Source organism: Carcharhinus amblyrhynchos, chromosome 9 (assembly GCF_965287045.1).
Source record: "Carcharhinus amblyrhynchos chromosome 9, sCarAmb.v2.hapA, whole genome shotgun sequence".
Taxonomy (NCBI): Eukaryota; Metazoa; Chordata; class Chondrichthyes; order Carcharhiniformes; family Carcharhinidae; genus Carcharhinus; species Carcharhinus amblyrhynchos.
The window spans coordinates 25,847,897-25,870,710 of NC_137332.1; the positions used below are offsets into that span (position 1 = coordinate 25,847,897).

Genomic DNA, 22,814 nt, shown 5'->3' on the forward strand with positions numbered 1-22,814 from the left:
AAAAGTCAAATAGTCCCTGTCTGTTGTCATTTATCTTTCCCAAATCATGATGACTGAGATATAACAGGGCTATGCCTTCTGGTCTGCACACGCTTGAAATTCCCCCAATAAGTAAAGATGTTCTGTTTGGGGGATTCTGCTAAAAACAGTGTCCAGCTCTCCTCAGAACTGGTTTTTCACCCTGTAGTGGAGCACAGTGTTGGAGCATGAATATTAGTAGGTTAAGTGGACTTGAATTGGGAGGCAAATAGAGAGAAAATGTCCTGACTCATTTATGAGGGGTTCTATCATCAGCTAAAGAGTTCCTTACAGGGAACCTGCACCTTTCTCATACGCTTCCTTTGAATGTTTTAATCGAAACGTAGGAAATAGGAACATGTGAAGATCAATCAGCCCATGAAGATTGCTATGACTGATCCTTTATCTCAATGCCAATACCCCCTTGATGCTTTTAATATCCAGAAATCTAGCTATCTGTTTCTTTCTTGAGCAGCTCTGACAAGGCGTCATCTAGACTCGAAACGTTAGCTCTATTTTCTCCCCAGTGATGTTGTCAGACCTGCTAAGATTTTCCAGCATTTTCTGTTTTTGTTTCAGATTCCAACATCCGCAGTATTTTGCTTTTATTTTTATGACTCACCTTTGGGTCTAATACAATCCTTAATTTCTTTTATTAGCCACAGTTGGGCCATTTTACCTGTTGTGCTTTTGTGTCAGAAAAGAATATGTATATGGTCTGTTGCAATGCATGCATTCCTTCCTTAAATATTAGCTATTGCCTGTCCACCTTCATGCCTTTTAATGAAGTAGCCCAATCTATCTTGGCCAACTCACACCTTATACTTTAATACTTCCCATTGTTTGGGAGTCTAGTTTTGGATCAGACTACTTCACTTTCTATCCTAATAAAGAATTCTATTGTGTTATGGCTGCTGTTCTCTATGAACCCCTTACAACAAGATTATTAATTAAACCGTCCTCATTGCACAGTACCAAATCTAGGATAGCCTGCTTCCTCAGCATTCTGGTCCAAAAAGTCATTCAGTACTGACTGGCAAAGACTTTCATTCTTGGCTGTTTTTACTTGCACTGCTGCTGGCCAGTGGTGCAGGCTGAAACTGAGAAATACACAAAAGCAGAAAGCATACTGACTCATACACCGCACACATCACATCGACCTGTTGGACACACAGTGGAAACACGGGTAAATTGTTAGAGTGGGGGAGCTGGGATGGCACCTGTGTGAATGTTTTTGATTCCAGCTGTCATGGAAAAATCTAGACTGGAACGAAAGTGCCTCTCAAACCTAACCTTGAATCGAACGAAAAGTGGCTGAGCAAGAAGAAAAGGGCACAAGGGGAGGCCATTCTCTGTCCAACCCCAAAAATCTAACTTTGATTTCACTTGGAAGAATTACAGATGCAATTTTTTGTTGCAGAGCAGATACCATATGTGTCAGTATTCTAGTAGATTTCAATAATATTCCAGTAGATAGATCTGGGACCAATGGAAATACACTTTCCTGCTATTTGTAGATACCATGTATTTGTCTGACACTTTCTATTTTTTTGCTCTAGAATACTCATCTCCCATTATGGCTGTGCTGTATCTCTAAAGTGTGTTTTGTTCTCCGCCTCTCTCCATTGAACCATAGAAAAGTTTCAGCACAGAAGAGGCCATTCGGCCAACCTTGTTCGTTTTAGCCTGTGGACACTCAGGTGTCCTTTCTAATCCCATCTTCCCATATTGCTTACAGTGCTTAAGGTGTAGATCTGGGTAATTTTGAAGAGTACCTCCAATACCAACTCAGGCAGCAAATTCCAGACACTTACAACTTTCTCTGTTTAAAAAAAAAACTTCTTCATGTCCCTCTACACCTTCTGCCACTTATCTTGAATCTGTATCCCTTGATTCTAGAATTCCCCACCAAGGAAACCAATTTTATCCTGTCCATTCTGTATTTCTTCCCCTCATAATTTTGTACGCCTCATTCAAGTCACCACTCGGCCTTCTTTGTTCCAAGTAAAATAAACCCAATCTATCTATCCTCGTAGCTACACTTTTCTAGCCCAGGAAACATTCTTGTAAACCTCCTCTGCACTCTCTCTCTCCAGAGCAATTAGGCCTTTCCTGTAATGTGATGACCAGAACCCCACACAATATTCCAGTTGTGGCCTTACCAGCGTTCAGCTTCCTCCCTGAGAAGGTTTGTTCAGCTTGACAAAACTGCAACCTTGGCAACCCCTTGATGTGAATGGAATTGTAATTGCACGAAACCTTTATGATGCCAATTAGTATGCAAATAAAAACTGAATTACTTGAGTTTGAAAAGAAAACTGCTATAGATTCAGCTAACACTGAAAGAATGTTACACATATGGATTTGTTATTGTCACATGTATTATATACAGTGAAAGGCCTGGTTTTTTGTGCACTATACAGACAAAGCATACCGTTCATAGAGAAGGAAAGGAGAGAGTGCACACTGTAATGTTACAGTCATAGCTGGGATGTAGAGAAAGATCAATTTAATGCGAGGTAGGTCTATTCGAAAGTCTGATGATAGCAGGGAAGAAGCCGTTCTTGAGTCAGTTGATATGTGTCCTCAGACGTTTGTATCTTTTTCCTGACCAGAAGAAGGTGGAAGAGAGCATGTCTAGGGTGTGTGGTGACCTTAATTATGCTGGCTGCTTTTCTGTGGCAACAGGAAATGCAGACAGTATCAATGGGTGGGAGACTGGTTTAGGTGATGGACAGGGCTTTGTTCACAATCCTTTGTAGTTTATTGTGGCCTTGGGCAGAGCACCAGAAAGAATGCTTTCTATGGTGCATCGGTAAAAGCTGGTGAGATTTGTAATGGACATACCAAATTTCCTTAGTCTTCTGAGAAACTAGTATGGAATTAGTCATTTAAAAAGACATGTGCTTGATGGCACTCACTGCCTCCTGTGGTGCACCCTTGGTAATTACTTGGTCTTCTCTAACTGCTTCATTTTGAGAAACAATATTTACAGACCTCCAAGATGTATATTGTAAATGATACATTAACTGAGATAGAGGAGGAGAGCAGAGGGTGGAGTTGCTGGTTGGTAACAGGTGATGTCAAATGATTAGTCCTAGGATTAGGTATTCAATATTGTCAGTACCAAATGAATGGTGGCATGATCCTGTTACAGTAAATGAGTGAGAAATGGAAATATTTTTAAAAAAATCAGCCTGTACTGATGTTGCAAAATTAATCTCATTCCTTTCCCTGCACCTCATGCCTACCCTGGGTAAATGGGTGATTTTAGTTTTATGCTGATCCATACAGTCCAAGAAATCTTCAGCATTAGTCATAGGTTGATGAGCTAATTGAGACAGTATTATTAGCTCAAATTATTATTGTGGCTGTTGGGGAAATTGGCCTGGATTCCCATGACTGACTTTGCCAGTGACTCCCACTGAAAGAATGTTCTGTCGATGTTGGACAGGACCAGGTTGACCTGGTTGTGATGTATCCATGTCAGTTGGTCTTCCATCACATGCTTTACGAGTTCACTTATAGCTACAGTGCCTGTAGAAGGTATCTGGCAGAGAGGCGAAGGGCAAAGAGTAATGGATGCAGTCAGCTTTGACAGGAAATCTTTGTTGCTTTAAAATGACTAAAGTTACAGATACCCAGTTTTCAGTCCCATCCAAACTGTTTAATTCCATTGCGAAGTGGTGAATACTCTTGTAAAGATTGTATGTAGAAATAGGACCACCCTACTTTTTTTTGTTTAAACTGAATTTTCTGTTGGTCTATTTGGGCTTAATGAACTTTATCAGCGAACAGCTGAGGATTTTGTGATAAATCTGTCTCTGCAGAGGCAGCTAGGGCATTACTCAGCAGTGCAACTGGCTTCAATGCCTGTGCGAAAGGAGAGAGAGAAAATTGGTCAGGGATAAGCAGGGACTAGCTAGCTAAATATGTGGCAGTTAAGGGAATGGGGGCTGGATGGGATTGTGGCTGATGCCAATTCAATGAGCCAAGTGGCCTCCTGCATTGTAGGAATTCTATGATTCTATTCTAGGATCCTCCTATGGCCTTTGCTAGCAGGGAGTGTGTAGAGATGGGTGAGGGTAGGTTTTTGTTGCAATACTCTCACAATCAAATGGCCACTTGGGCAAGGGACCAGACGTAATTCTTGCAGATGGAACCATATTCCAGAAAAGAATGATTTCCCAAGGGAGGGTCAATGGATAGAATGGAAAAAAATAATTTCAGGAAGCTGCTATACAACAATTAATGAGTAATTTAGATTGTGAATGAAATGATGAGCATAAGGAATAGGAGAGATTATTGAATGATTTTCCATTTATACATATATATACATATATATTATATATATATATATATATATATATTCCATATAACTGTAGCCATAAACAATTTATGGGGGAGAAACAGCAGATGGCCAATTCTAACAAACTCTGCTGGGAAATATCTTATCTGCAGTTTCCCATCTGGTGGGTTTCTGATTTCTTTTCAGCTGTATTATTACAAAGATGGTGAAATAAGCATTTCCCTACAAAGGAGAAAAGGGAAAAAGTCAAATGGGTGAGCCAACGTGAATTTCTTCTTATGGCTGATTAGTGTTAATGCAAAGGACTGACGAATTAGCTACCTGAATGGGATTTCAGGGATCTTACATTGAGGGAAAGAAGGCAGTGTTTGAATGGAGAAACTTGTGCTAAAGTTATTTTTTTCCCCTTAAATATTACTGGGCAGGAAAGCTTCTTTGGCGGGTCATATATAGAACATTACAGCACCCTTCGGCCCTCACTGTTGCGTCAACATGTGAAACCAATCTAACCTACATTTTTCCAATATCCTCCATATGTATATCTAATCACCCTATAAATGCCCTTAATGTTGGTGAGTCCACTACTGTTGCAGGCAGGGCATTCCATGCCCTTACTACTCTGAGTAGTGTTGTGGGAAAATTACTACATTGGAGTCAGACTGGAGGTGCAACAATACAGTTTTATTTAACGAAGCTTCGTGGAAAAAAGGCACTAGCACTCTGCAGTGCTGGGCAGCACCTTCTCTCAACGATACAATAGCAGCAGTCCATCTATTTACCATTTTTATATAGATGACCTGGAGGAGGGGGCTGAGTGTAGGGTGTCAAAATTTGCTGATGACACAAAGATAAGTGGAAAAGCAAATTGTACGGAGGGTGTGGAAAGTCTGCAGAGGGATCTGGATAGGCTGAGCGAGTGGGCGAGGATCTGGCAGATGGAGTACAATGTTAGCAAGTGTGAGGTTATCCACTTTGGCAGGAATAATAGTAGGAGGGATTACTATTAAAAGGGTGAAAAGCTGCAGCATGCTACGGTGCAGAGGGACCTGGGGGTCCTTGTGCATGAGTCGCAAAAACCCAGTCTGCAGGTGCAGCAGGTGAATGGGATGCTGGCCTTTATAACGAGGGGGATAGAATATAAAAGCAGGGAGGTCTTGCTGCAACTGTACAGGGTACTGGTGAGGCCGTAGCTGGAGTGCTGTGTGCAGTTTTGGTCGCTGCACTTGCGCAAGGATATTTTGGCCTTGGAGGGAGTGCAGAGGAGGTTTACTAGGCTGATACCGGAGATGAGGGGGTTGGACTATGAAGAGAGACTAAATAGACTGGGTCTGTATTTGTTGGAGTTTAGAAGGATGAGGGGCGATCTTATAGAGACGTATAAGATAATGAAGGGGATGGATAGGGTAGAGGTAGAGCGATTCTTCCTGCTCAAAAAGGACAGCAGGACTAGAGGGCACAGCCTCAAGATAAGGGGGGGGGGGGCAGCAGTTTAGAATGGAGTTGAGGAGGAACTTCTTCACTCAAAGGGTGGTGAATCTCTGGAATTCTCTGCCCGTTGAAGTGGCGGAGGCTACCTCGCTAAATATACTTAAGTCACGGGTAAAGCGGGAAAGTGGAAATGAGCCACTTCAGATCAGCCATGATCTTATTGAATGGCGGGGTAGGCTCGAAGGGCTAGGTGGCCTACTCCTGCTCCTACTTCTTATGTTCTTATTATGTTCATCTTTATACCCTTTACACAATAGATGGACCGGACACTATTAACACATTGTTGTAATCAAATAGGTGAACATTGTTTAACACATCATTATGAACAGGTACAGACATGAGCATTTCAATATTGCAATGTTCGATGAATGAATGGATACATTCCCCTTTAACAATGACTTAGTTTTGGTCTATTCATATAGTAATTGGTTTTCCTGCATTTATGTATTCCTGTTCCTACTTGTGGCTGACCTCCCTATCAGACCCCATTGTCCCAGGACTATCTATCTTTTAAGGTGCCTGGCTTCCTGAAGTATTTGTTCCCTGTATGTTTAATTCAAATAACTGTCTGTCCTGTGGTTTAAATTTCAAGTAGTCGTCTGCATTGAAAGTCATGCCTGCTTAATGTCTATTAACCCTTCATATGCTGGGCTGCTATTTTTATGCCAGGTATCCATCCTTATGGGTTTTTTTCCTCTACAGTAGTAATATGGAGGGATATTTGAGCTGAACCCTCAATTTAAGCCTTTGTGTTTTGGACACAATATCAATTTTGGCAGTTCAGTATTCACAGACAGCATTATTGAAATTACTGTCTGTACTTGTTAGAGCAGGGAGAGGCAGGGAATTCCCCCCCCACCCCCAGCCCACCCAAAAAATACCATGTTGCAGTCCTGTTTGCTGCCTGAGATCTAACTCAGTTATTACAATCAAACTTTTTTTGTGCTTTAGTAATTCATTGCTGCTTACAGTTGCAGAGCATTCAACTCTCCCCAATCCCTCTGAGTGGTTTCAGCAACACCTGCAGTTCTAGTCATCCAGTGACCAACTACCCTGAAGAAATTACTCAGAGTTCACAAACAAGACCAGGTATCAAATACATTTTTCCTTTTTTTTAGACGGCTTTTTCAATAATTGGAAATTTGAGCTAAAACTAGCAAATGCTGGAAACATTTAGCAGATCAGACAGCATCTGTGGAGAGAAAAGAAAAGTACAGGTTCATGTTTCATGAGAAGCGTATATCTTACTATTGGCTCAAAGTATTACCTTGAGCCCAAATACACTCATACGATGAAAATATAACAGCAAGCATTTCAAATGCTTATCGACCTTTTGTGCATTTCTGTAAAGAATGTGCTGTCAGTGCTTTTATTTTTAACCAGCATTTTAAAATAATCTTGTGTACTTGGGTCTTCCCCACATTCTGTAATGGTGATGCATACAATACTTTAATTTTCATCATCTCATGTTCAGTGGTCCTTCCGGCATATGCACCTTGCTATCCAGTTACCCTGCTCTCACATGCAGCGCTCTGCACGTCGCCTTCCTGTTGATATAAACCATGAAGCAGTCATGACTACATGGGACTCTGCTATGGACCTGATTCTGTGCCCATGCAGCCTTGATGAGTATTGATGAAACTTGGCCGTGTAGAGTGGCTAGTTAAGAGCTTTAATTGAGTTGCAGATTCTGAATCGGAGTTATCAGGTTGCTATTTGTCACTTGTTCAAGTGACACAATGATAATTATATGCCATGTTATATTACATGAACTGATGCTCATGCATGAATATATTACTGAAAGGCATATCCATTCCCATATGACTGCTTGAATTTTCCAAAATATGATTGGAAAATTATTTTAAAATGCCTATTTTACATAATTTATCTGCAATGTTATCAGGACTTCCAGAGACATCAGACTGAAAATAACATGATTTATTTTTCACTGCATTAATGATTTAATTAAAATAATTTCCCTTCTTGGGCATGATGGCACTGTGGTTTAGAATAGTACATCATTGGTTTCTGTACACATTCCCTCTGCAGCTAACTCCTAATTTTGTGGCAGTGTTGCAATGAAGTTGTGAAGTAAAGCTGGACATTTCCTTCTTAAGGAGAACATGTGGGCCAAATTTTACTGTGACATGCTTCCATTTCTGTCACTGTCTTACCACAGGGAAATGCGACACTTATCTTCTGAGTAGTGAAGCAGCAGTATCACAAACAGCAGTGAGATAAGGGATGAAACAATCTATGCTTGGTTGAGGGACAGATATTGGTCAGGACTTCAGAAAAGTTTCTGGCACTTCTTCAGATAGTGCTATGGACCTTTTATGCTCGCCTGACAGAGAAGACAGGATCTTAGTTTAACGTGTTATCTGCAAAAATGTCTCTGACATTGCAACATTTTCCCAGTACTACACTGAAATGTCAACCTAAATTATACATCCAAATCTTTGGAGTGGAGCTTAAACCTACTACCGTCTGAATCGGGGACCTTCACACTAAGAATCAACCCCACTGCAGCTAATTCCTTGATGCCCCTATTGCAGCAAGAACTATGTGCTATAATTCATAGGCTGCTGTTTCTGGGTTGTTTAAATAACAACAGCAATTTACATTTATATAGCATCTTTAATGTGGTAAAATATTCCAAAATGTTTCACAAAATTTGACAAAGATCATATTGGGAGATATTAAGGTCAAAATTTTGGTCTAAGAGGTAGGCTTTAATGAGGAGAGAGATTAGAGAAGTGGAAAGGGAGCCCTAGAGGGGGATCAAAATTATTTTTCTTACCCCTCCGCTAGCTGATTCTATCTTTGCTCTTCTTTCCTTCTGTCTCACAGAAGTGTGGCTTTATCTGACTTGCAAACTCTTCTTAAAAACAAGTTGCTAAGATATACAGTGAGATTAAATCTTCTGATGATTGGAGAGTTGAAAGGCAGAAAACAAAATTACAAATAGCAAAAACTAGACTGGGCCACCCTCATTTGTCAGTACTTTATAAATTGTTATGGATAAGTGAGTTTATTGTCAGCTAATAATTTAAAAGAAAGGATGAAAGTAAGAACTTATGAAATTGTGCTGTATGTGAGAGAGACGGAGACTTTACCTTGTGACCTAATTTAGAGATCTGATTGTTTTTGAAATTATGAATTTGTTGCCACTTCTAGCACAAAGCATCTTACTAGAGAAAGAGAAACCAGACAGTGGAAGTTGTGTTAAGAACCCCACTGATGTTAAATGTGAGGGTATTCCCAATCTTGGAAGGGAAACTTGGAACATCGGTTCTTGATTGTTTACTTTGCAGTTTGGTGTAATGTGAGGAAAGAGACGAAACTCAGTGAAGAAAGCTCCAGTCTTCTTGTAATTATTCAAATAAAGCACATTTGTTAAACTATAAAGCACACAGAACAAAAATTGCACTTAACTGCAATAATGGCTACACACGCCATTCAAAATCTCCCTACTTCCCTAAAATCCAAAAATATGCCTCTCCCAAACAGCATCCCATAGTTCTTAGCACTATGAGCCAAATCCAACAATAAATACTGTACAGGTTCTGTATCTTACCTTTGGGAAATTTTCTTCTTCATAGTGGCAAATAGCTAGGGTTAAACTGCAATCTCCAGGCAACAGCTTGTTTTGGGAAAGAGCTCAGCTTCCAACCAGATGTGGCTGTGATTTTTTTTTTCCCCTGCTAGTTCTTCTTCTTTTACAAGACCATTGTGCTGAAGTACTATTTAATGCTTTTGATCTCGTCTTATCTGAACAACTTGCCTTAGAAGTCCCTCCTACTAACATTTATACATTAGCCCTCCATCTTACATTCCAAAGAAAATGAAGATGCAGTGTTTTTTATTGAAATTAGCCCAAGGAATGAATTATCTTTCTACCTTGTTTTAATTAAAACAAATCAAGAAGCTAGGATAAAATGAAGATTAAAAAATTGGATAAAAGGGAATTGATAAGGATTCAGCTGCAATGAGGGTTTTTGATAAAAGTCTCATAACAGGGTAAACAGATACTTACCACAGTTTTAGCATTTAAGTTCATTTTTTATTCGATTGTGGGACATGGGGCATCGTTGGCCAGCCAACATTTATTGCCAATCCCTAATTGCCCAAGGGCATTTGAAAGTCAACCACAATTCAGTGGCTCTGAAGTCATGTGTAGGCCAGACTGGGTAAGGATGGCAGATTTCCTTCCCTAAACAATATTAGTGAACCAGATCGAGTTTTCCAACAATCAGCAATAGTTTCACAGTCATCAGTAGATTCTTAATTCAAATTCGACCATCCACCACAGTGGGATTCGAACCTGGATTTCCAGAGCATTAGCTGAATTTTGGATTAATAATCTAGTGATAAACCACCTGGCCGTTGCCTTCCCATGCACCATTAATTCTTAGTTCTCCATTTGAAGTTCTACCCTCTTCATCTTTAACTCCTGTTATTCTATGCCATATTATTCTCCACTTCACTTTGGTAAGTATCTGTTTACCCTGTTATGAGACTTTTATCAAAAACCCTCATTGCAGCTGAATCCTTATCAATTCCCTTTTATCCAATTTTTTAATCTTCATTTTATCCTAGCTTCTTGATTTGTTTTAATTAAAACAAGGTAGAAAGATAATTCATTCCTTGGGCTAATTTCAATAAAAAACACTGCATCTTCATTTTCTTTGGAATGTAAGATGGAGGGCTGAGGTACACTGTGCAGAACAGCAATAAGGTTGAAAAGAAAATTTTGAGGATTTGAAGTCTAAAGGGGGGAAAACAAAAGATTTAAAATACAATAGTGTCTTCATTTCAACACAATGGAAGAGAGATTAGGAGTAAAATAAGGGAATTCGGAGTGAATGCTGAGTGACAAACGGTCTGTGAGCACCACCTCCGTGGCTTATAGATCATAAAAATGCACATTAAAGTATCGCACAGAATCATGGGGGTTAAATTGGATAGTCCCCAAACATTGGTATGGGGGATCATGATGTACAAACAGTTAACTCGCACTCGTTCAGTGCAATGCAGACAGCACGCCAACTTTGTTCGGCTCAGCTAACTATCCTGTTTATTAGCTGTGTGCATCAGCAGAGGCCACAAATGTATATAAATTGCTAGCACCAGTTCAAACCAGTCTGCATCTCTTAAACAGAATGTGCATTTTGGCTGGAACTTGTGGTGATGGCACTCATTTTGGAAGTAAATCTGATCTGGGAAACAATAAAGGCACACAGAGAATGGGTTCCCAGGTTTTCAAATACTGCACTGGAGCCTGAATTGAAGAAGGTGGAAACTGGAAGACATGTCTGAACTGCTTCTAATCCATTTTCATAATTCGTCAATAAAGAGCCAAATTCTGTTCACAATATTCCAGGTGTGGTCTCACCAATACCCTGTACAACTGAAGTATTAACCTCTCTACATTTGTAATCAATCCCCCAGAAGCAGTCCAATAGTTAGAGCTTGTTAACCTGATTATTCCATACTGTCTGCTTCCTGTGAGCTCACCAATCCTTTACCTGTGCTAAAATCCCTTGTGCTCTTGATATGGCACCTTATCAGATTCCTTCTGCATCTGCAGATTTCCCTTTACCCACCCCACTCATTACTTCCCAAACAACCTTTACTGTATTAGTTAAACAAAATTTCCCTTTCACAAAGCTGTGTTGGCTCTACCTGATCACATTATGATTTTCTAAGCATCCTGTTGTAACCTCCTGGATAAAGCATTTTAACAATTTCCTCATGACCAATGTTCAACTCATTGGCTTTTAGTATCCAGCTTTCTGTCTCTCTCTCAAATCAAGTTATTACATTGCTTATTTTCCTAACCAATGGAAGACTTCCAGAATCTAAAAAAAATTGGAAGTTTATAACCAATGCATCTACTACCTGCAGCCACTTTTTTTTTAAAGACTCTAGGGTGCTGGCCATCTGGCCCTGGGAATTTGTCAGCCTTTAGGTCGAATAGCTTTCCCAGTACCTTTTCCCTATGATGATTATTTTCCTCCCTGTTCTCACCTTTTTGATTTTTTAGTATCTTTGGTAAGTTTCAGTCTTCTAGATAAACACTAGACACAAAATACCTGGTCGATGCCTCCCTTGTTCCCTTGTTTTCATTATCAATTCCCCAGGCTCACTCTCCAGAGGACTAACTTAATTACTTGTTTAATAATTCTTCTTCTACTTACATACTTGTAGGAAGTCTAGCTGCTTGTTTTTATATTATTAGCTAGTTTTCCCTGTCACTCAGTGTTCTCCCTCTTTATTTTTTTAGTCAGTTTGCTGGTTCTTAAGATCTGACCAATCTCCTGACCTACCTTTGCAGATTTGTACAGTATTTCTTTCAATTTGGTGCAATTTATATAACCTTTTTATTAGTTACTGTATTAACTGTACTGTATTAGTTACTGTATTAACAGTAACTGTTAGTTGCTGAGAAGGATGCATTGTAATTGCAGCACATCCTTCACAGAGTCTTTCGTTTTTACTGGGATAAATCTTTGCTGGGAGCTATTAAAAATCTCCTTAAAAGACTGCCACTACTCTTCCACTTCCTCCCTTTTGAACTGACTTCCTAGCCAGTTTGCCTGAGGGTGATGTACCTGGGCAGAGATGACCTGTGACTAAGTGATGTGCATGCAGCTGATGATACCTGAACCATGGAAAAGCCTGAGATCTGTGAGAAGCTAATTTCACTTGCCTGTCTCTGGTAGCAGAGTGAGAAATATAATTAGCCGTCATTTAATAGGGAGCCTCAATGACTTTCTTTATTTTACAGTAGATGACACGCCTCAGGATATTGTAAATATATCCAGCTCCAGCTAAATTAATGTTGCCATAAAATGTGATCCTTGTCCCTTTCTGAGATGGCAGCTGTGGCAGATTTCAGTGAGAATGTCCTTGGAAAAGGAAACACTGTAGGGCATCTTAATACTTGACTATGGCAGAGCAATGCTAATTGAATGTTAGGAGTACATCGCCCAACCCTTGGTCACAGGTGTGGGCTGCAGAAATCTCCAAGAGGAAATAATGGAGACAGTGATAAAATTGTGTGATGTTATTTAATGGCAAATGATAGAACAAAGAAATGTCCACTAAAGGCAACCTTTCCAAGAAACATAGTACAATTTGTACTTGTGTATCATCTATAACATACTTAAGAGTATGTAGAGGTATGACTAATGACAGATAAAGCTTTTGATGGCACACGTTTCTCCTCGAGCCTCAAGAATAATTGATTGTCAGCCATCTGTGACTTCCTCATTTCCATAAATTATATTTCTATGTTTCAGCAGAATATAGTATTTTTTTTGTTTCCTGATTTCTTTTGTGACATTTTATTACTTTCCCAGCACTTTGTGGGGCGAAGGGTTTGGTGGTTGGAGGGGTGATAAGGGGAAATTCACTGCATCTAATTAATCATTTCAACAATAAATGTGCATTTGAGTGTTTTTCTTTGTTTTGGATTCTTGCAGAAATTATGTCCAGTCACCCAGTCAGTATTATTGACAATGGCAAACGCAACAAGAAGAAGAGAAGAGCAAGGGCCACAGACAGCTTTACTGGGAAGTTTAAAGGTCAGTGACTTTATTTTGATGACTTCTGATATCTGTTGGTGTGACATTTCAAAGTTTAACCTGCAGCATTTCCTTGAAGATAATATCACAAACCACTTCCCTGCGTGATATTAGGTCACTGAGAATTCCTGTATGATGTGTCATACTCAGTTGTAACTCACCATCTGAAATAATCTATTTGCTGAGGGGCAGACTCAACTTTTGTGTCACAGTCCTAAAAAAAGATATATAACATTGGAAAAGCTGTCAGCTGGATGTAAGTAGAATCCATTACTGTCAAATCTCACCTTAGACTTGCTAAATGTTTAAACCTCACTGAAAAAGACAAATTATTCAGACAGGAAAAGATGAATACTCAACAAGTAATTTATTCTCACTCCATTTGTGAAAGAAGTTTAAAAAGAAACTTCAAGTTAGCTAATGGAATGTTACATACAGTAAATAATATTTAATACTTAGTGATGTCTTGGGCATAAGAAGATCTTAGGTTAGTCTGACCAACCCTCTCAAGCCTCCAATTAGGATTCTGGAGTTAACAGCCCTAAGCAAAAATTCATCCGTTCCTTATCTTAAAATCTGTAACGGTTTTCTCCACCATCATTTCTAATAATAGCCTGTTCCATAACTTTATCAGTGTCTTATTATAAAAGGTTGTCTAAATTTCTTACTCTCCTTTGACTCTTTTTAACTGAAAGATTTTATTCTTTCCTTGAAATTCTATGCCTGATGATCTGCCCTGCATTCAATTTTTTCATGTCTTTGAAAATCTTCCTTTTTATTAAATTTATCCTTGTACTATTCTTCGAATGGCATTGCCCATAGTCCTGTGCAGAGAGTCAAATATCAGGATGGGTAATCCTTCCCTCATACTTTAGTCTTCTGATTTGGGGTGTCTCCAATAATTTTGCAACTTGGGGACTAAAACAGAGCAAATTGTCTCCCCTGAGTTTGATACCATTATAACATCATCTTCCCTGACTTGGTCATGTTCTTAGCTATACACCTCAATGGTTCACATCATTAACATCCCCCAATTCTTTTTTGCTTTGTTATGGGTTTGATTCCTGACTTGGATCACTGTCTGTGGGGAGTTTGCACATTCTGCTTGTGTCTGCATGGGTTTCCTCTGGGTGCTCTGGTTTCCTCCCACAGTTCAAAGATGTGCAGGTTAGGTGGATTGGCCATGCTATATTTCCCCTTAGTGTCAGGGTTAGCTAGGGTAAATGCATGGGGTTATGAGGATAGGGCGTGGATGTGATTGTGGTCAATGCAGACTTGATAGGCCGGATGGCCTCCTTCTGCACTGTAGGATTCAATGATTAATATCTCAGTACTCTGCAACATGCAGTCCCCTCTCTGCAAATCAGCTCATTTGATCCAGATCTCTAATAGTATTCTCTCCACTGTGTTAGTTTGATACCATCTTCAATTCTTGAACAACATTCTGTTCTATAACTCATTTGATCAAAATGATAAACAGCTGCCCCAGTGATAGACCCCATGGTACTCTACTTGCAACTGGTTTCTACCCTGTTAGCTGGAATATTGTTTACTTTTCTGCTATACTGCAATTCATCCCAATTTTGTCTTTTCTCTCAGTCAAGTGCACTTTGAGCAGTCTTTTTTTTTTGAAATACCAAGGAACTCCTGCAATCCAAGTAGATAATTCCTCCGTCTTCCCCTCATGTAAACGTAAAAAGACCTAGTCCTGCTGCTTTTGTATCCATGTTAACTTTCTCTAATCAGATCTTGTCTGTCCAGATAATTCAGTATCTCCCATTAAGGCCTTGAATATTTTCCCACCGGGAAGGCTTCTAAGCGAGCTCATTCCTTGCATCTCCGCTCTCCTTTTTATATGGAAAAAAAATAGAAATGGGATGCATTTGGCCACATTCCAATTGTACTGATCAGATTATAAGACATACAAGTACTTTGTGAAACACAACCACTGAGTGCCCTTTTACTGAAATGTGAAAGCACTGGAGATTTTGTATTATCTTTTAACTTCCAAATCTTTGGTATTACAAGAAATAATACAAAGGTTGACAGCCTCCCTCTTTCTCTCACATGCTCCCCTCAGATTCTCTTTCTTTCCCTTGTCCCCATAGTAAAACAGATACAATGAAGATTTCATACTTCTGCCACTTACTTGTCCTCAGACATTACCTCCTCACTGGGTCATTTTACTGGTGGCAATGTACTTCTGCAGACTTGCTTTACTTTCAACACGTTGTTATTGCCATTTTATATACATCCAGTATATTCTTACCATATTCCCTCCTGTAACTCAACAGTTTCAGATGCTCTGATGAAAGATCATTGACTTAAAATGCTAACTTGTATTTTTTCTCATCACAAATAGTACCTATCCTGTTGAGAGTTTACCAGCAAGTTGTTTTTAGTTCAGATTTCCAGCATCCACAGTATTTCGTGTTCCTTGTTTCTGATGTTTCATTGCACACTATCGTATGATTTTACCCTTGTCTTTAATTTGGGGAAAAACTGGCTCACTAACATTAAAAACATTTCTTTTGAAAACATCCTCACTTCATCTCCACATCTCCATCTTTCCTCTTCATTTTAATTGGGAGCAAATCCAATATTGCCTCCCTCACAATGGTTTCTTTAATTAAGAAAAGTGTCTTGAAATATTTCACAATAAGCTTCTCGCCGAAACTTCGACACTTTCTTCGACCTCCCAAAAAATTCTATGATGACCAGTTAAAAATTAATCCTGTTTTTGTTTTTCCTTCTTTGTCCTGAGCTTGTTTAAAGTGTCCCTATGCTATTTCTTATTTCCTTCTCTTTTGCAATATATCAGGTTGCCCCAACACTGTGTGATCCCATAGTTTATATTTCAGTCTTTACTGAAGTGTACATAGCCACTGCAGATTTATTCCCCCTTTCTTATAACCTGGGTCTCCTAATCTCTGGCTATTTACTTGTTCACTATTAATCATTGGTTCTAGCTCATTCATTTCATTTCTTGTACTCCTGGCATTTATGTAAGCATCTCATGGACCATTCCTTGCTCTCTTGTGAGGCTTGTCTGCTTCCTTCTTAATTGGTCCTCATTATTATCTTTCCTCCATGCCTCCCTAGTTTATTTATTTGATTGCCTGAGATCCAGCTGTCCAAAAATATGAACCTCTTCCTCTATGTCCACAGTGAAACATTGACCTACTTCCAATGACTCCCTTTCTAATAGGCCCAGTAAGTGGCATAGGGAGTAATTAACGGATATGTGAATAATGCAATAGTGATCTATTAACAATTGTATCATTCTTTTTTAATCTGGCTCAAGTAGGCAAAAAGTAAAATACTAGAATAATCTAAAACTTTATATAATAGCTCCTAAATGGAGTATTTTTCTGATCATACTACTGTAGCACTGCTGTCTCACAGCAGCAATGATCCAGGTTCGATTCTAGGCTTGAGCCATTGTCTGTGTGGAGCCTACGCATCCTCCCCGCGTCTGTGTGTGTTTCCTCTGGGTGCTTCGGCTTCCTCTCATAGTCCAAAAGATGTGCTGGTTAGGTGCATTGGTCATGTTAAATTCTCCCTTAGTGTACCTGAACAGATGCCGGAATGTGGCAACTAGGGGATTTTCATAGTAGCTTCATGGCAGTGTTAATGTAAACTTACTTGTGACAGTAATAAATGAACTTAAACTTAAAAACTCCTTTGGGTTTTCAGACATACTCTTAACTAATGATTGTGTATTTAACAGTACTTCTCAAAGGATCTTTCAGTTTCTAAGATTGCCTTATTTCATGACTTTGAATATTATGTCCCTCAAACCTGAAAAGATTGTGGATCCTTAATTGCAAAGGATCCTAAAATCCTAAAATCTGTGTATATATCATGCCAGTATTTCTTCAAACCTGACACCAGGGAGATCACAACGAAAAAAGACTTTGCAGTGCTACATCAGGTCAGGTCATGTGCACCATTTTGGTTTCAGTAGTGCCCAAACTGTCCACAATGAGCTTTAAAGAGGAAATCATGACAACAATACTAGACAAAACGCATTCACTGGAATTTTTTGCCAAGTGGCAATCGTCGTTGGATTGCTGCACTGCTCCAAATTTTCCACAGCTCAACATTGCTCCACATTTCTTGTTGGGTTGCGAACCTGGCTCTTTTAGAAATACAGAGTTCAGCATCCATTGATGGCACAGCAGTGGTTAATAATGCTGTCTCTCAGTACCAGGGACCTGGGTTCCATTCCAGTCTTGTGTTGCACGTTTTCCCCATGTGCTCCGGTTTCCTTCTACAGTCCAAAGATGTGTAGGTTAGGGGGATTAGCAGGGTAAATGTGTTGGGTTTTTGGGGTGGGCCTGGGTAAGACGCTTTTGGAGAGTTGATGTCAGATATAATGGGACAAATAGTTGCCTCCTGTAGCGTAGGGATTCTATGGTTGCAATGCAGCATTTTGTGTCCAGGGAAGACAAGACGCATCTCTTTACAGCACTAACTGCAGTATTGTAATCTTAAATTGCAGTGTGAATGTTCGTAATGGGAAGGTGAGGTGGGTAAGATGGCAGGGTGGTACCTGGTCGGGGGACCGCGAGCAGTCATCAAGTTGGAGATTAGTCAGATCAATGAGAGAGGTAGGGATGGGGGGGAGGTGGTTAGTTGAGTCAGGTTGAGGAATTCGACTAGGATATTTTTCGTCCAACATTTATAAGAAATAGGAGCAGGAGTAGGCCATCTGGCCCTTCGAGCCTGCCCCGCCATTCAATAAGATCATGGCTGATCTGTCATGGCTCAGTTCCACTTTCCCGCCCTCTCCCCATAACCCTTAATCCCCTCTCTTATCAAAAACCCATCAACCCGCGTCTTAAAAATATTTAGCGAGGCAGCCTCCACCACTTCAACGGGCAGAGAATTCCAGATATTCACCACCCTTTGAGTGAAGAAGTTCCTCCTCAACTCCGTTCTAAACCGCCCCCCCTTTATCTTGAGGCTGTGCCCCCTAGTCCTACTGTCTTTTTTGAGCGGGAAGAGTCTCTCCACCTCTATCCTATCCATCCCATTCATCATCTTATACGTCTCAATGAGATCTCCCCTCATTCTTCTAAACTCTAACGAGTACAAGCCTAGTTTATTCAGCCTCTCCTCATAGCTCAACCCCCTCAACTCCGGTATCAGCCTAGTAAACCTCCTCTGCACTCCCTCCAAGGCCAAAATATCTTTGCGCAGGTGCGGCGCCCAAAACTGCACACAGTACTCCAGCTGCGGCCTCACCAATGCCCTATACAGCTGCAGCAAGACCTCCCTACTTTTATATTCAATCCCCCTCGCTATGAAGGCTAGCATCCCATTCGCCTTCCTGACCACCTGCTGCACCTGCAAGCTGGGTTTTTGCGACTCATGCACAAGGACCCCGAGGTCCCTCTGCACCGTCGCCTGCTGCAGTTTTTCGCCCCGTAAGTAATAGTCCTTCCTACCATTCTTCCTACCAAAGTGGACCACCTCACACTTGCCAACATTAAATTCCATTTGCCATTTCCTGGCCCATTCGCCCAGCCTATCTAGATCCTTCTGCAGACTCTCCACACCCTCCGCACAATTTGCTGTTCCCCCAATCTTGGTGTCATCAGCAAATTTCGACACCCTACACTCGGTTCCCTCCTCCAGATCATCTATATAAATGGTAAATAGCTGAGGCCCCAGCACCGACCCCTGGGGCACTCCAGTAGTCACCATCCGCCAATCCGAATAGCACCCGTTGACCCCCACTCTCTGCCTCCTATTTGACAACCAATCCTCTATCCACGCTAACACCCTACCCCCAACTCCATGTCCCTTGACCTTCTGCAATAACCTCTTGTGAGGTACTTTGTCAAACGCCTTCTGAAAATCTAGAAAGACCACATCCACCGGCTCTCCTCTATCCACCGCCCTAGACACATCCTCATAGAACTCCAGTAAATTTGTCAGACACGACTTCCCTTTAATGAAACCGTGCTGCGTCTGCTCTATCAAGCAATTCCCTTCAAGATGCCTCGCAATTTCCTCCTTAATGACAGATTCTAACATTTTACCTACCACAGACGTTAAACTAACCGGCCTATAATTCCCTGCCTTTTGCCTGGCACCCTTCTTAAACAACGGCGTAACATTAGCCGTTTTCCAATCATCCGGCACTTCCCCGGAATCCAGCGACGTCTGGAAAATAACCACCAAGGCATCCACTATCACCTCCGCCATTTCTTTCAGAACTCTCGGATGCATTCCATCCGGTCCTGGGGACTTGTCCACAATCAGCCCCTCCAGTCTGTCGAGCACCGCCTCTCTAGTAACAGTAATGTCATTAAGACCCTCCAGTCCTACCACCTTTCCATCGCTAACACCCGGCAAATTATTCACGTCCTCCTCCGTGAAGACAAACAAAAAAGTTATTCAATACCTTAGCCATATCCCCATCCCCTACCACTAGGTCCCCTTTCTCATCCTCTAAAGGACCAACATTCACCCTAGCCAGCCTCTTCCTTTTTATATATTTATAAAAACTCTTGCTATCCTTTTTTATATTAAGCGCTAGCCCAGCTTCATAGTTTCTCCTACCCTTCTTTATCAACTTCTTTGTCAATCTTTGTTGACATTTAAACCTCTCCCAATCCTCTTCTCGCCCACTACTCTTAGCTACTCTAAATTCCTCCGCTTTTAATTTAACACTTTCCTTCACCTCCTTCGTTATCCACGGCTTATTACCTCTCCTCCTACTATCCTTTTTGACCATCGGAATAAATTTCTGCTGAGCACCAAGAAAGATCTCCTTAAAGATCCTCCACTGCTCCTCAACAGACCCTCCCTCCAACGCGCTCCCCCAGTCCACATTCGCCAATTCTTCTCTCATCCTACCGTACTCCCCTCTATTCAAACAAAGGATGCGTGTCCGGGAACCCACTTTCTCCTCCTCCATCTGCACCAGAAACTCCACCATACAATGATCACTCTCCCCAAGAGGATCCTTCACCGCAAGGTCCCTAATTCTACCCGCCTCATTACATAACACCAGATCCAAGATAGCTCACTCCCTCGTCGGCTCCAACACACAATGTTCGAGGAAACTATCCCGGCAGCATTCCAAGAACTCTTCCTCGAGCCCCCCGCGTCCAACATGGGTCGACCAATCAATATGCAGATTGAAATCCCCCATAACTACGGCCGTCCCATTCCTGCACGCCGCACTTATTTGCGCGTTAACAGCCCGCCCCACCTCCAGATCATTATTCGGGGCCTATAGACGACACCCACCAGCGTCTTCCTCCCTTTGCTGTTCCTAATCTCCACCCACAACGATTCCACCCTCTGCTCCTTGGCTACAATATCATCCCTTGCTACCACCCTGATGCTATCCTTAATCAGCAGAGCTACGCATCCCCCCCCTTTTCCCTCCTGCCTACCCTTCCTAAACACTTGATAGCCCTGTACATTCAGCTCCCAGTCCCTGTCACCCTGCAGCCACGTCTCTGTAATGGCCACCAGATCGTATCCATTTGTGTCGATCTGCGCCACCAGCTCATCCACTTTATTCCGAATGCTTCGTGCATTCAGATAAAGCGCTTTCATCCCAGCCTTCACCTGGACCCTATTTGCCGTAATGCCACCAACCATACTCACGCCCCCTACTCCCTCTATTATTGGGACATCCTCGGCCTCTTCCCTTACCTGTACCCTCTCCTTAACTTTAGACCTCGTAACATCACCTACCCTCGCACCCTCCCCCCCCCCCCCCCCCCCCTAATTAGTTTAAAGCCCTGTCTACAGTCCTCTTTACTTGATTCACCAGCACTCTGGTCCCAGCACGGTTCAGACCAACCCCATCCCGCCCGAACAGGTCCCACCTACCCCAATACTGGTGCCAGTGCCCCATAAATTCAAACCCATTCCTCCCACACCAATCCCTGAGCCACCCATTCACTTCCTTTATCCTGTCAACCCTACGCCCGTCTGCACTCGGTTCAGGCAGTAGCCCAGAGATAACCACCTTGTCGGTTCTACTTTTTAATTCCATTCCCAGCTTTTCATACTCCCTCCCCAGATCCTCAGTCTGCATTTTGCTTATGTCGCCGGCACCCACATGTACCACAATGACCGGATTCTCACCCTCCCACTCCAGGTTCCTCTGCAGCCCAGCTGCGACATCCCGTACCCGAGCACCAGGCAGACAACACACCCTTGTGTGCACTTTGTCATTGTGACAAAGGACAGTGTCAATACCCTTAACCCCACTATCCCCAATCACTACTACGTTCCTTTTCCCCCTCTCTTTGCCTATGTCCTGCTGCATCACTGTACCGTGTGCAGTTTGCTCACCAACCTCATCTGCCTCGTTCTCGTCCAGCCTGGAAGCAAGAACCTCAAACCTGTTATGCAGATTAAGAGGCTGAGGCCTCCGCTCCTCACCCCCCCCTTCCTCCTCCCAGCAGCCCCCTCTTGTCCCTGACCCTTAGAGTTAGCCAGTCTAGGGGGGGGTGGATGTCTCTTGCACCCCATTGACAATGGCACCCTCTCTCCCCTTGATGAGCCTCAGTGTCTGTAGCTCAGAGGCCAGCTCATCCACCTTGAGCTGGAGCTCCTCCAGCAACCTGCACTTACTACAGACATGGTCACTGGGATGGACCCTGGAGTCCACCAGTTCCCACATCATACAGAAACCACACATCACATGCCCCTCCATTATTCACTGTAGTAGTTTTGAAAAAAAATTTTTTTTGTTTTTTTTTGTCCTGGGTGTTATTCAGCTAAGTCCCTCGGAACTGTCTGAAATCTCCAACTCTAGCTTGGAGTCAGAGACATTCATGACAGGTCCCAGTGAGCAGGGGAATTGTTCGTCAGCATTCTCCCGGAATTGCCTTGGAAGATCAGTGTATTACCTCTGGTTGTACGTTCGATGTTTGAGGACCCAGAAGCTCTTTTCTTCAGTTTTTCTTAGACCTCCCAGGATTTTACTAGCTCCATCATTCTAGCCAACCTGTATTTATGGTTGCCCTGTCAGTCTCAGCCTCTAGTTTATCCCTTTCCCAACACAGAATCATATTTTCCCTTTCAGTTCCATTCTGAACTCTGGCACCTTGGAAGCAATGAATCACCCTGGCCTCTTGCAACTGAACATTGTATCAGCTCAACTTACTATAGAGTTCTCGAGGTTAGAGTGTTGTTTCTAGACCTACCTGTTCCTTGATCCCCTTCAAAACAATTATTAGCCGCCCACGATAGTTCCATTCTTTTCTACAACTTTCACAGGACCGCACTGTTCCTGTTTGTTTTTATATGTAAACAAGAATTTGGATCACAAGGTTTCAGAAATGTTGGACTGGCTTTATTGCCATCTATGCTGATATTTTTATCCAATTACCTAAACATTCCCACTGATTTTATCAAACATTGAAAACAAA

The 22,814-nt window shown here is 41.7% G+C and overlaps 1 protein-coding gene across 5 annotated transcripts in view; it reads left to right on the forward strand.

Moving 5' to 3' along the window:
* Positions 1 to 22,814, forward strand: part of LOC145348323 (MAP kinase-interacting serine/threonine-protein kinase 1-like) — an 80,440-nt gene that overhangs the window by 14,018 nt on the left and 43,608 nt on the right. For 3 of the 5 annotated variants that reach the window (XM_080196524.1, XM_080196526.1, XM_080196523.1), the window contains exon 2: positions 13,303 to 13,404. In XM_080196524.1, the coding sequence (XP_080052650.1) occupies positions 13,308 to 13,404 (97 nt within the window). In that variant the 5' untranslated portion in view covers positions 13,303 to 13,307. Of the gene's footprint in view, positions 1 to 6,786; positions 6,905 to 13,302; positions 13,405 to 22,814 lie in introns of all 5 variants that reach the window. The other 2 variants (XM_080196522.1, XM_080196525.1) reach the window with 1 other exon arrangement.